The sequence below is a fragment of the Staurois parvus genome, unplaced genomic scaffold, assembly GCF_062004578.1.
Source record: "Staurois parvus isolate SC_StPar_1 unplaced genomic scaffold, SC_StPar_1.0 ptg000715l, whole genome shotgun sequence".
Lineage (NCBI taxonomy): Eukaryota > Metazoa > Chordata > Amphibia > Anura > Ranidae > Staurois > Staurois parvus.
Window position 1 is genome coordinate 8674679 of NW_028318511.1, and position 15635 is coordinate 8690313.

The 15635-nt window shown below is 40.1% G+C and overlaps 1 protein-coding gene across 1 annotated transcript in view; it reads right to left on the reverse strand.

The window, feature by feature from the left end:
* Positions 1-228: 228 nt before the first annotated feature.
* TALDO1 (transaldolase 1) overlaps positions 229-15635 on the reverse strand; it is a 39366-nt gene continuing 23959 nt past the window's right edge. The window contains exons 4-8 of the mRNA XM_089653575.1: positions 12920-13051; positions 10383-10558; positions 7649-7846; positions 2335-2480; positions 229-440 (exon numbers count right to left, since the gene is read on the reverse strand). Of these exons, the coding sequence (XP_089509701.1) occupies positions 423-440; positions 2335-2480; positions 7649-7846; positions 10383-10558; positions 12920-13051 (670 nt within the window). The 3' untranslated portion in view covers positions 229-422. The remainder of the gene's footprint in view (positions 441-2334; positions 2481-7648; positions 7847-10382; positions 10559-12919; positions 13052-15635) is intronic.

The following is a 15635-nucleotide window of genomic DNA, read 5'->3' on the forward strand; positions in this document are numbered from 1 at the left end:
TGTGCAAAGGAAATAAGTAAACTGGGCCTTGCTTTTCACATATTGGATAAATTTAGTGTGTGAACATTCCTACCTCCTTCAGTAAACTGATTCAATGGGTATACAACTACGAGACATTCTTTTCTATGCTGCAATGCACATTATGAAATTAGTGAACACAAATGCAATTTAAGCATTTCTGCAAATGGTGCGAATCAAACAAGACCATACAAAACTAACCACAGCAGCTTTGACAGGTGCAGGATTTAATCAGTGCATAAGTTGAGTCGTCATACAAAAAAGGAAATGTACATTATGCAAAATGGCAATGTTACAATGTTGATAAAAACAGGAGTAAGACTAACAGAATTTCGGGAGCGGTATGAGGATTGGTGAGCTATGATCTGGATGCCGTGATTTGGTATATAAAAGTATTAAATAGATTAGTTTCCAAGTTGCTCCTGAAAAGAAAAGAAAAAAAATATTTAGCACATCACAATTCAACTTCCTTTACTTTACTCTGTATCTATGTCCAACAATCTTCATTGCTATTGAAGTACATGAAAGTATTGTGCCTATGGAAAATCACATGCACAGCCATCCAGAGCAGTGTGCTTACAGTGAAGCGCACACACACCGCCCCCTATGTAAAACACTCCCAGCACACAATTAACCCTTTGATAGCCCCTCATGTTAACCCCTTCCTGCCCAGTGCCATTAGTACAGTGTCCGTGCTTTTTATTAGCACTGATCACTTTATTGGTGTCACTGGGGTTGTCAGTGACACCAAGTCAGTTCCCTCCAGTGTCAATGTCTGCCGCAGTCTCGCTATAAGTCGCTGACTGCCACCATTACTTGTAGAAAAAAAAATTCCGGTATCTATACCGTCATTTGTAAATGCTATAACTTTCACGTAAACCAATTAATTTACACCTTTTTTTTTTAGTAAAAACATAGCATAATGCATTTTGGCGTAAATTTGACAAAATTTGATTTTTAAAATTTTTTTTTTTATTGGACATGTTTAATAGCAAAAAGTGGACTTCAAAATTGGACTTTTTTTTATAGTGCAAAAAATAAAAACCTCATATGCGATCAAATACCACCAAAAGAAAGCTCAATTCGTGGGAAAAAGGTCAAATTTAATTTGAGTGCAGCGTTGCATGACCGCGCAATTAAAGTAACGTAGCACCACAATGCAAAAAATGGCCTGGTCAGGAAGGGGGGCAAACCCTCAGGAGGACAAGTGGTTAATCTTTCTAGAATTGCAACATGTGCTGCCAGCATCTGCATATTTACCCAGAGACCTATGCTATGGGCCTGCGAAACAATCCTGCGCTCTCAATGTCTTGTACTATACAGAACAGATGTACAGAAGGTGGCATTGCTCATTTTTTAAAGGTCAAAGCTCTGGGGCTGCTATCTTTATTTACAGTTTTGCAGGTACTTAACCTAGAAGCATATGCATGCAACATGCCTGTTCCACAACCGTGATTTACAAAGTAGCTCAGAAAGGCTAAGCATGGAGCTTGCATCTCGACCAATAAACTCACACTAGAAACTTCTATATCTCTGCCTCAATAGGCTTCCATTAAACCTGTCTTATTTGACCTTTATTGTGCACCTGTACCAATTAAGATGCAAAAAAAAAAAAAAAAAAAGTTAAAACCTTTCCTATGGATACCCTTTTCCCCATTTATTCTACTTGTGACACCATCAGCTAGGCAGGCTGTGCATGATGAGGGGAATAGAGAACTAATTACATTTCCCATGATTCCTCACGGTGGGCAGTGCTGTAAAGCTGCCAACCAGTGCTGTGGGTGGGTCATGAATGGGTGCTGTGCAGTTGCACTCACGCACAGTAAGTGCGTACTATGAGGAGGATATAGTTGTGTCTGGTTGCACAAAGTTTAAATGCCCCTAATACAAGGGACAAGTTTTGTAGCTCAGAGGGGTGAAAAACCAGACATGAAAATGTAAGGAAATGGCTTGCTGAAATGTGGCTGGAGTTCAGCTTTAGAGCTAACAAAAGCCTATAGACACAGGCCCTTAGAGTGGCAGCACTATGCAAAACAGAGCCTGTCGGGGTCACAGTCTATAAACTCATTTTGATATCGGTCATGCAGGAGATTGAAGGCAGAAATACAGTGCTTTCATTATTGCCTAAAGAAATTTTTTAACGATTGTACAAAACATGTTAAGTTCCTGAAGCTCGGCTTTAAGCTGGCCAGACATGAAACCATTCTCACCCATTTAGGTGATTAGAGATTGGGGTAGTCTGCCTATGAGCTCTGTAGGAACACATACCAATCAAAGCTCATTTAGGAGCCCCTACACAGACTGCAGGAGACACACCTTTAACTTCTTTTCCAGTTTTATAGCATCTTCAGTGAACTTTCTGATCCCATCCGACAACTTTTCTACAGCCATCTGGTCTTCATTGTGCAGCCAACGGAAATCCTTTTCAGGCAAGTGAATCTTTTCCAGGTTACAGGCCTGAGCTTTACAAACACAGAAATATTACAAATCAGTTCCTCTCTTCCCACCTCAGTCCTATTACAACCTTTCATTGACTGAACATACGAGAAGAAATTACTCATAATAGAGGACTTTACGCGCACGTTTGCAATGCAGATCCAACTCTGGCCACAAGATGGCAGTGCTGCAACATTGATCATCACAGTACTGAGCTCCATAGACAGACATGACACCTTGTCTATGCTCATCCCAGCACATCACACATTTCAATGTAGGTATTTACAATGGTTCCTGTGAGCCTGCCTAACATTCCAAGGAAAAAAGTGTAAACAACTACATTTCTATTAATCCTTCTGACCTTCGTTTAGGTTAACAATTGGGCTGAGGAACCTGCATTATGCAGCAGAATTACTGAATACAGGGCAAGTAAGCCTATCACCTTACCTTCAGAGTAAACTAAATACTAATAAAAGGTTCCCTTATCTGATCAAAAGTGTTACTGCATTCAGTTTAAGGAAACTTTCACAAGTAAAAAGCTGAGAAGAGGATAATTTGCATATATAGTATAGACTTTATAGGCACAAACTCTACACCAATTGATACAATAAAAAAACAGTGATGTTTATTAACAAAATCATAGTCACAGATTATTAAAAAGCTTATGCACTCCATGTGTGCAGCAAGGCATGTCCCCCAAATCAGCAGAGGCACCTAGGCATTATGCAATTACATAGGTGACCCCAAATGGTTTCAAACCACCTTCCACAGATTTGCTCTACATGTTTTACGACTTCGCTCGCTTCTTCAGGAGTTTGTAGTGCATCTGTGTGAGAATACATACAACATACACTTAATACAATGCTTTTGAAAAAGATGCTAAACATAGCTTCCCTCTTGGGCGGGGAAAAGACTCCACAGGCCTGATATATCTTTTTAATAACCGGCACATCAGTGAAATTAATTACAAAATTCTCAGTAAGTCAAGAACTGTGCGCTATCTTACAACACTGGCACCTCTTACAAGAAAAGGCCATACTAACTAAATATATTAAACTGTGGTGAACAGAAATGAAAATTTGGGTGCCGAAACCAAAAATTCAAAATGCCCTTGGCTGAAAACCAAAACGAGCAGTTTTTTAAAACTGAATATATATTTTTTGGAAAAAAATACACTGATTAAAAAAAAAATATATACCCCAATTATTTTGTAAAATATGTAAGGATGTTACTGAAAGTAAATAGATACCAAACATGTCACACTTTAAAATTGCACACGCTCATGGAATGGCGTGAAACTGCAGTACTTAATCTCTCTGGGTGATGCTTTAAAAATTTCTACAGGTTAGCAGTGTAAAGTTACAGAGGAGGTCTACTGTGAGAATTATTGCTCTTGCTCCGACGTTCGTGGCGATACCTAACGTGTGTGGTTTGAACACTATTTACATATGTGCGAGCATGGGGGGATGGGTGCACTTCAAACTTTAAAAAAAAATGTATTCAATGTTTTTTTTTTCTTTGCACTGTTCCGTTAAAAAAAAATTGTAATCACTTTTTTTCTTATCACAAGAAATGCATGCATCCCTTGTAAAAGAAATAATTAGTGACAGGTCCTCTTTATGGAGAGATGTGGGGTCAATAAGACCCCACATCTCTCCTCTGCAATGTAAAGCATTAGATCAAAAAGAGCATTGATCTAGTGCTTTAAAAAAAAAAAAAATGCCCGGAACCGGAAGCGACATTGCTCAAGTCCTCCAAGGGCATAGAGATGTGTGGCGGCCATGTTTCCTTCTCATCTCTATGCCCATCGCTGGATCGATGGTTTCTCAGGTAAGACTGAATCACCGAGCGGCAGCAGGCAGGCGATGGCAAGCAGCTTTAAGGGGCGGGGGTTTTTTGAGCACTTGTATCAGTGCTTTTTTTATTTTTCATTTCGGCCGACAGCCGAAAGGGGTGTTTTTGGCCGAAACGTTTCGGCCACCGGAATTTCTAATATTAAAGACTCCCAAAAGATAGTATTTAGAAAAGCAACATCCATAAAAGATAAACAGTCAGCTACTATACACCCATGATGAAACTTCGGTTCAACCGAGAGGTGTCTACACATGTGGGCAGTGTTCTTACTGTCCATGGATCCTTGAGATGTGATTTTGGTTACCTTATGGTGAAAAGTTTATTCCATCGTTCCACGCTGATTGTGGTACCCCAAGGGGTTGTTTACGGAGCATATTATGTAGGCAAGATCATTTGTCCATTCAGACAGAGGGTGCACTAACATATATATTACTCATCCAATACTAAAATACTTACCCCCAGTCTGCTGCCACCTGGGTCTATTATAAATTTGACACTTGTGTAACATTTTGTTGGAATTAAAAAGATCCTTGTGGTGGCAATTAGGACAGGAGAATCCTATGTAAGGAAACTCTCTGGATTGAATGTTTAAATGCCACACAACCCCCTGGGATTAATGAAATGCTATCCTATAAACCTTTCTTATAACAAGACAATTGCTAGAACATTTTTCACTTTGATATAGCTAGCAAATGAGTTTGTGCTAGATCTTAATATTCTATGTAGGCTCTCATTGCTATGTATCGTTTACAATCTCTGAAAACTAATTTTTATTTACTATCTGTATGGGCTAGTGATTAGAATGATTGGGATGCTGTTCTCTATGGTATATATGTTCATAAATAGTTTTAAGTTCATAATGAGAATGTAATGTGTCTCATCTATAATATATGGAAATGCCATCTCTAGTATATTGTTGGTTGATTATATTTTATGCGTGTTTTTGTTCCCGGGGTGGTGTCGATTCCTGCATGGCTGGCAGAAGTCTTGGTACCTGTGGATGTGTGCCCAGTGGGCCATGGTTGTGGTATTTGTAGCCACTATGCATGGGGTGGCAGAATGTACTTCTGGGTACAACTGCCACTGTGTGAGTAGACCTATAGAGGGCCAGCTGTGCGGGTCCCCTCTGTGCCACAGGTGCACAGTAACCGTGCATGGTGTGCATTGCCGGGACCATTGATGGCTGGACCGGTTTTCTCTCACACAGGTGCACTAAAAACTGCTGAAGTAACCCAAGTCACGAAACATGTAGAGCAAATCTGTGAAAGGTGGAACCCCCACAGTTGGATGAAACAATTTTGGGTCAGTTAATTTATGTTTATGCAATAACTACACATTTTTTAGCTAATGCCTAGGTGCCCCTGCTGATTTGGGGGGGCACACCTTGCTACACAATGAGTGCATAAGCTTTTTAGTAATCTGTGACTAATGATTTTGTTAACATTACTGTTATTGTAACAATTGGTGTGTAGAGATTATGAGCCTATAAAGTCCATACTATACATCCTAATTATCCTCTGTGTTGTAGGACCAGGGATAGATTGCCTTAACTGTACCCACGGAACCATCCGGTGGTTACAATCCCATAACGTTGTTCATGTAGTATAAAGCTGATGTTCCTAAATTCTGAAAATGGTAATAAATGTGTATGTCATAGTAATTTTCTGTTCAATACGGAGTCACTGACCTGGAGAACATACAGCAAGTGAAATCAGAGCTTCTAAACTGCGCACTTGTTGAAGGTCAGTGTCAGACAGTAATGGTTAACTGACTAAGTATAGGAGGCCACACAATAACATAGGGCCAGTCTGCATCTATACATTGCTATTACTACATTATGTCTCTGCAAACCCAGAAAATTATCCATTTGTGAAAAATGCTAAATAAAATATTAAGAGCAGGTTGGGTTTGCAGATACACAAATTCGAATGACAGTAACATTCACAGATTTGCGATCATTAAAATTCTGAAATGTAATAAACTTATCAAATGTGTTTTTTAGTCATTTACCAGTTTCTCATACAGGAAGGCTGAATCTGGTTAGTGGACACCTGATCCAGCTGCCCTATATGCAGCCCTGAAGCAACAAATCCCTTCTAAAGTCTGGTACACACCAAGTTTTTTGCTGCTCAACTCAGCAGGCAAAACTGAAAAAAAAACCTGACAGATCACTGTACTAACACAAGTGGTGTTAAGTCAGCAATCTTCCCTGCTGTCCTTACAGGGAACATACTAATTAGAGCTTGCAGCCATTGACTGCTGGCGCTGATCAAATGCCAATCAAATGCTGGTTTCCGACCAGCTTCTGTCAGACAGGCAGCTGTATACACAGGCTGGAAATCGACCAATTTCTACTGTAGCAGCTGATTTCAGCAGCTATTCGGCCACTGAGTACCAAAAAGTAGAGTAAACAGCCAGCAATAGCTCACTATGGCATTGATCTACTGATGAAGGGAAAGCAGGATAGAGGGTCATTAGCTCTGCCTAAGCCCCTGTACTAATTGTGACTACTGCAATGTCTGATGCCACATTATTACCTCTGTAAGCAGTGCGCACCCTGTTTAGCGTGCCTGCTACCAGCACTCCAACAGAGCAAAGGAGCTCAGGAACTGTTCAATTCAGCTCCTGGGCTTAGTATTGGACTGCAGCTATCAGCAGGAGGTTTCAGCAATTAGGGGACCTGCTTACACTTGCTGTGGAGCCTGCTGTGCCCCAGACCAAACTGCAAGTCCACTGCACAGTGGTCACAACAGGTCTAAAATAACTAAAGACAGAATCAACATAACTGGCAACTAGCATTTCCAGAAAGTGAAATGCTGGACATGTACTGCTTTAAAGACTTTAGGAATCCAAAAATGTAATGTACTACAGCTTATACATCCTTAGATGTGATGGCTGCATATTCTTATTTTCAGGTTCCCCCTCCTTTTATTTTCACCTGGTGGTAAGCACACATCTTGTTCCTGGGTGGCTACATTCATTTCTCTATTGTATCTCTGGGGAAAGCTATGCCTGCCACATAGTCTGATCTTCAAACATGTATGTCTATGTCACATTGTGGACTGATGGGACCAGTAGTTTACAATGGATAAGGAAATTGTGTTTTCTGTTGAGCTCATAGAAGTGACAAGGACACAGCCTTTCTGGCAAGATCAACATGTTATTTTCTGTACTTGCTGAAAATGTTCTTAGACAAACAAAAAATGAACACTAATGTAGCCACCACATCTCAGGATTGATAGATAGCAATATATTTTTAAGCTTGTTCTTGGTTTATGCCTGAAGTGAATTTAGCTTAGAGGAACCACACTTTTTTTTTTTTTAAAGTCTGCTATAGTACCTTCTTTAACAGTGAGTGTTGGCGTGAGCTTGGAGAAGTCTTTGCTGAGCTCTCCCAGCAGTTTGGGGGAAATGGTGAGATAATCACATCCAGTCAGTGCTTTAATCTCCCCGGTGTTGCGGAATGAGGCTCCCATCACAATGGTTTTGTAGCCAAACTTCTTGTAGTAGTTGTAAATCTTGGTAACGCTCTTCACACCTGCATACGGATTGAAGTTGTATAGAAGTTGAATATACATTCATTTTACCACGAAAGTAACTTTGGGCCCATTCATATCCTTCCATTCTGATGCACTGTGCGAAATGGCCTGCCAGTGCACCAGAAAAGACAGACATGCAGCATTACAACTCAGGATACCACAAGGCAAGATAGTGCATTACTATGTGATATAGCAAGCTGCAACACATTCGTGTGTGTTCCCTTAGTGCTGCCACTAAAATGAATGGCACCATAAAGTAAGGACACACAACACCAGCATTACCAGGTCCTTATACACTCATGAAAGCACTAAAAAAAAAACAAAAAAAAAAAAAAAACAGATTCTTGGTACACACATGTAGCCATACATGATAAAACTAGCCAACTGCATCAAAGTGATCGTTCTCCAGCCAATTCTCTACTTTGACTTGCAATATGACAAATAACATGCCCTTTACTGGGCATATAGTACGAATAGGGTAAACAAAGAGATATTAAAACTGTTTTACATGAATACAAAACTGATCATTGTAAGCACCCCAGTCAGTAGTATATGGATTGCCTCATCCCTGTAACTACTTGCTCTGTTGAAAAACAGACGTACTGACAGGATCACCAAGTAAAAACATAGGAAAGAAAGCCTAAAGAAAAACTAATGCAGCCATCACATTCAAGAATCTATTAACCACTTTCAGTCCGGACACTTTTACCCCCTTCCTGTCCAGGCCAATTTTCAGCTTTCAGTGCTATCACACTTTGAATGACAATTGCGCAGCCATGCAACACTGTACCCATATGAATTTTGTAGCATTTTTTTGAGACAGATAAAGCTTTATTTTGGTGGTATTTATTCACCACTGGGATTTTTATTTTTTTTGCTATGTAAATTAAAATGTCCAAAAATTAAAAAAAAAAGGGTTTTTCTTAAACAGTTTTGCAAATAAATAGTATTTCATCATAAATCTTGGCCAAAATTTATTCCGTTATAATTTTTAGTAAAATAAAAATAACCCAAATTAGTTTATAACCAAAATTATAATTTTTAAACATTTTTTTGCATTTTTTAAATTTTTTAATATTTTTTTTTTTTTTTTACATACTATCACCCTAGCAGTACAGTGTCACCATGGTGACACTACTACTTGTGGGGGGTGATGAAGATTTTTTTTTTTTTTTTTTTTACACTGATTGCTATTACACCCATAAAGGATGTAAAAGCAATTATTTCTCTCTCTAGCTGCATTCTTGCAGCCATTGAGAACTACTGAGTGAGCTGTGATTGGTCACAGCTTGTCACATGGTACAAGGCTATTGTGAATAGCCTTGTACCATGTAACCTCTGTGATCACCACTGGTACAAGTGGTACCACTTGTACCATGTGACCTCTGTGATCATTCACAGATTTCACACGTAGTAAGCAATGATGTCACAAGTGACATCTTGCTTACTACTTTGCATGTGATGGATTGGCCAATAAGTGATCACATGATCGGGACCTCGTACAGAGGTCCCGTCTGATGATCGGTGTTCCACTGTCCGGAGGACACAGCGGGCACCAGATTGTAGTGATGCGTGCTCCCAGGGAGCGCGCACAAGCAGGGTGCGGGGAGGCAGTTTATAAATGGTCACCCGCCCCTGCACTGCCACCGTCTGGCCGTTTATATACAACGGCCGGACAGGAGGTGGTTAAGCTGCAGATAAAAAAATGTCTGCTTTTGGGTTTAATACTGCTTGAAGGAAAGCTACAAAACCCAGTCTGGTTGCTGACCTATACTACGCGAAAGGCCTGTACGTTGAGGCCATGAGCTAGAGGATAAATCTGCAAATACAGAAAGGCAAGGAGCCCAGTGAAACACTGAGTAACTAGAGACAAACTGACAAGTCCTTCAGTCGGACCACAGGAATCCCCATTACAAGCACTATTTCCTCATCAATGTCTCAGTGCAAAGTCTTGCTTTTAAAAACTGCGTAAATGTGAAATCTGTTATGCACTCTTCCAAGACATCTTTCATGTCCTAGCCATGGGAATATCTCCATACAGAGCACAATGGTCTATAGGGTGCTTTTGCACAGATGAACAGATTGCATTCAGGGAGAAAAAAAAACAAAACAAAAAAAAACAAAGCCCACACACCTTTTACCTTTACAGCCACTTTAAGGTAATTTGAAGAGTTAGTTCACCTTTACTGACTTTTGCAAAAAACCTCCCACTGCTCTCCCATTTCCTCAGTACACAACATGCAATGCAACTTTTGTAAAAGAATGCTTACTTTCCCATTGGCTCTTTTCACTGAACTCCCCTCTCAGTCCTGTAAACTGCAGAAAAGAAAGGGGAGGGTAATGAAATTAGGTGTTTTTTTACAAAAAGGAGCACTGCATGTTCAGGTTTTGAGGACAATAATGCAGGGGACTTTGTTGCAAAAGTCAGTAAAGGTGAACGCACCCTTTAAAAACACATTAAGTACAGGAGCATTATAGTATCTAGGGACTGTAGTCACAAAATTTTACTCATTTTAAGTTTGTGATTAAACATACCTGGGTCTTCATGTGGTTCAAAACTCTTCTTGTTAGAGTTGGCTACATGCCAGTCTAATATTCTGCCCACAAATGGAGATATGAGTGTAACACCAGCCTCGGCACAGGCCACAGCCTGAGCAAAAGAGAACAGCAGTGTCATGTTGCAATGTATTCCATATTGCTCTTCAAGCACCCTAGAATAGTTTACAAATAAAAAAACAAAACAAAAAAAAAGTAAAATACAGAAGCATTAGCTTTAACATTACCATTAAGCATTAACATTGCTTTTCTGATTAAAATGAGCTGCCTGCCTTGCACTGACATGCATTAATACAAGAAGTAAAAAAAACGAAAAAACTTGGCGTTTCCTAAATATCGAACATCGCTACAGTTTGCAATAATCAGTTATGAAGCTCATACCTTAAGATATGGTGTTACATTTTCAGTATTAATGTAGCAAAGCTGGCAGCAATGTGCAACAGAAGTGAGGACAGAAGTGGGTAGAAAAAGAAAAGCCTTAATTTTCCATCACACAGCAGCAGGAATACAATCAATACTGCTGGTTATAATACACTTCACACTCCTCTCCTGCACATAATATCCATTGTCAGACCCTCCATACGCCTCTCCTTCACATACTACCTAATAAAGACTATTCTGTAGTATTGTTTGCTATAATCCAAACCTTTGTTATGGGAAGACTTTGGCTATCATTAAAGTTTCACTTCACCCACCTCAGTGTGGCCCACATACCTAATAAGTCAGCACCTATCTTCACTGTGTGGCCCAACAGTGCACAGGCGTTACATTCTGCAGGCTGCTCACTTTATTCATTTCCACAACCCAGCCATTTATATTACAACCACAGCATATATTTCAATAAAGGCGGTGTTGTGCCAGGCAGGGCTACACAGTGAGGATCTCTGTAGCAGGGCCTAAGGTAAGAATATAGGTAGGCGCATACAGTGAAGAGGGTAGAGGCCTATAAAAGGGACAATTACCAAGGCTATCATCACACTTTTGCTTTGCATTTAAAGCTCCCCTCACACCTGTGATGTCATGCAGTGTGGGATCTCCAGCACTGTTGCCTCTAATGGCTAGTCTCAGGGGTTTTGGAGTCCCATCTAGTGACGTCACTTGCCATGCTGCGCTTCCTGGAGGCTTTAACACAGGGAAGCAAACCCTGTCTCTACCATGATAGCCACCCCAACAAAGAGTGCAGAACAAGGCATGGCAAGTCAAAGTGGAAATATGAGATGCAAGGGTAACACAGGAAATGCTGATGACTAGTCCTTTGCCCTCTGCCTCTTTTGTACAATGCTTATCAATGTGCAGAATAATGCTGGTGTGTGAACACAATGCAACGCAATAGAACATTGTGCAGAGTCCAAAATCCAAACTTGCCATTTAAAGTGTCACTTCATCTAGAACAGTTTTTTACGTTTGGGAATGGCACTGGAAAGGGTTAGTCAGGCTTTTATTGTTGGAGGCCTCATTATGGAGATTTTACCACACTTCTAGGTTCTAAAGTGTAGATACCATCAAGAAATGCACAATGTTAAAATTACATCACAAAGCAGGTCATGTTTTACAAACCACACGCAAAAAAAAAGAAAACAAAATAAAAAATTGGTATAAACTGATATGAACAATATTTCACACTTCTAAAAGTTTTAAGGAGAAAGCATAAGGGTCGTTGGTCAATTTTAAATACAATTTACAAACTGATGTGCTATTTTATACAAAATTATTCTCTATAGAACTGCTGGGCTTTCATATAAAAAATTATATTAAAACTAAAAATGCAATAGATTGCAGTTTACTAATCCCCTGATGTGGTGGCTGGATTCGTTTTACTTTTTAGGCTTTTCTCACCTGGTAATCTGGCCAGTAACATACCTCCTTTATTACAGTACCTCCACTCTGAATGAAGGAGCAGAGGCACAGTAGCATTGTCAGTCTGAGGGAGGGTGGTGTAGTGTTAGATGTACTAGCAGATTTAAATACAATAACAAATTGAAGCCAAATTCCAGCTAATCCTTTATAAAAACAGTTAAAGCAAACTTTTTTTTTTTTCATTTTGGGATAAAAGGTTTTTCATAAATAAAAGCTAATCATTGCACCAGTCAGTGGTAAATGGTTTGTCTCCCTATAATTGTTACAGCTGCAGGACAGCTTGTTCTGTTGAAAAACAATAGACTTCCCAGTCAGATCACCAGGTGAAAAAGGCAAGAAAGCCTAAAAAGTAAACTAATGCAGACATCAAAACTAAGAATTGGTAAGCTGCAATAGAATGTTTGCTTTTTGGTAGAATACTGCTTCAACTATATAATAGTATGACTATTTACACACACCTTGGGATGCCAATAAAGTCAGGCCTACAAGCAGCCTATAGAAGACACAAGTGCAATTATCTGAACTGCTGAGATCTGAAAAGCTTGGTGTTTCTAGATTGCACAGAGTGCTCAGGTATCCAAGTCCACTAAGCCAAAATGTAGTTGAGTAGCCAGCATTCCACTCTAAGGGATGAAAATACCAAGACGGGAGAATCTTACTTGCCAGCTTGTATTCCCTCCCAGGTTGAAGACAACTTGATTAAGATTCTTTCCTTGTCAATACCAGCTTCTTTGTACAGTGCAATGATGCGCTTGGCACGTTCAATCATACCATCTTTGTCAAAAGACAATCTACAGAACAGAAATTAGAAAGTTGTGTTATGTTCATAATATAGACAGTTACGTTAAAATTGTTAAAATGGCTAAAATGAATTGAAATGACAATCAGGATAATCAGTCTCAAACCAAGGGTGGGACAACCAAAAGCTTCATATCTTGTAAATCACAACATGCAAATTCTGCATATTTACCACAGTTCAGTATGGCAGTCATTGGGAAACTAATCTCATCACACATGGAATAGTTCTTAAAAGTAGATCCTCTTTACAGAAATCCAACCACCACATTTATCCACAATCCTTACCCAAGACATAAATGTGTCAACTTATCCCGAATGCTCAGTTGGCTTAAATGCACTAAACTCCAATGGTTACAGATTAGTCTCCACACTGCCATAATAGAACTAAACATGAATTCTCCATCCAAAATCCCATCATCCAATCACATTATTCAAATACTCTCAGATCTCCCTATTAAAGAAGCAGACATCAATGACAGACTAAATTAATGCAATTACCGTGCCTTCAGCATGAGTGGCAACTGAACATCAGCAGTCCATGCTAGTCTATGTTTAAAACAGAACTCCAGGCAGATATGGGAGACATTAATACAGCTCTGTATTCATTATGTACAGTTGTGTTCAAAATAATAGCAGTCAAACATCACTAACTATATCTACCACTATTTTTGGTATAAATTCTATTTCTACATGGCAAATTTACTAGCAGGTGTAGTAGAGTAATAGAAAACTAACAGACCCAACAGTCATGACATGCATGCTGCTGATTCTGAGTAATTGAATCAATTGAAAGGGGCATGTTCAAACAATAGCGTGAAGTTCAATTAGTGAGGTCATTCAGTCTGAAAAAACAGATATCAAACAGGTGTCCCTTATTTAACTGCTTCCTGACCGCCCTATAGCAGAAATACTGCTACAGGGCGGCACGGGTGCGCAAAATCACGTATATACACGTGATTTTGCATTTCCAGGTAGGGGGCGCACGCCCTACCCACAACGCCATTCGCAGCCGTGGCGGTCAATCACTGATTACTCACCGGCGCCTGGTGATTTCCGAGGATCTCCGACGGGGAGGAGAACTGTTTTGTTTACTACCAGTTCTCCTCCGTCAGCTCAGGAACACTGCTTTGGATGACTGTGCACAGCACAGCACAAACAACCAAAGCAGTGTGCTTACACTGACGCACACAGACACTGCCCTGGGTGTAAAACACCCAGCACAGTTAACCCTTTGATCGTCGCTCATGTTAACCCCTTCCTGCCCAGTGTTAGTGCTTTTTTTTATTTTAGCACTGACCACTGTATTGGTGTCACTGGGGATGTCAGTGACACCAAGTCGGTTCCCCCCCAGTGCCAGAATGTCTGCTGCAGTCCCGCAGATCGCCACCATTACTAGTAAGAAGGGGAAAAAAATGTGAATTCTGGTAATCACACTGCATTTTGCAATCTGTTTCGGGGTGTCAATTCAACATTGCCACCCATGCCAGATCGCATGGATGCCGTGATTGCAATGCGGTGCAGGAAGCGCACAGGATTCACTGCATTTCCCGCATAGCAGTAGTATGAACCTGGGGTTAGTGTTACTTAAAGTAGAACTAAACCTAACTTTTAGAAAACGGCAAGCAGGCAGCTCTTTATTGAAGAGGCATGCTATGTCTCTGCTGCAACAACACCTACCTGCAGTTTTCTATTGGATCTACAATGAGCTGCACGTGCACAGCTTAGAATGTATTCACTGCACATTCTGACTGTACCAGAATGACTGACTCCTGTGCAATTGCATCATTATCCCCCACCAGACATTCAGGAGGCTAAAAACCCGGCACCCAGGGAGAAAATGACAGTGGTTAGCAAGGGATTTAACCGCTGCATCATTGGAAGCTTGAGGTGAGTATATTTCAGAGTTTATTTCTGCTTTTACTGCCACAGGGAAAAATCCAGGTCTCCTGGCCTGCCACACAAGGCTGTGCTTTGTTTCAGAGCTGTGAACATATTAGGGCTGGATGGACAAATACATAATTTCACAGGTAAAAATAGCCCTATGTGTTATCACTATAATCAGTGGTTTGCCTGAAACTCAGCTTTAAAGTATGCAGCCATCTTACACAATTCAAACTGACATAAGGGATTAAACAAATGTGCTGAGAGAAGCCAGCATGTATTTTAATTTCTGAAGACCCATATAGCAGTTTCCATCTTTATAATAGCCTGTCATTTACTCCAGTATCCCTCAAGGCATTATCACCTGCCTTTCTAACAGTGAGGCACATGCTGGTGTAGATGCTAGAGCCCCAACTACAGAGCTGGAAGGTATTCCTTCTTAAAGAAACCATTTTATAAATCGTATAAAGAAAAAAATTACAGGAATTTGCGTAAACCTCAAGATAAAATACAAAGCACACGTTACCTTTGACATAAGCTGCTGATATATGAAAAGGTTGGTTAGTATAAAGTTAGATGCGATCAAATGTATTTACATTTGATAGAAAGAAGACTGTAACTCAGCCTTGTCATCTCTCACTAAGTGTGTCCTAACAACTCACACCCCAAATAAACCTGCTGTTATCTTAACCCCAA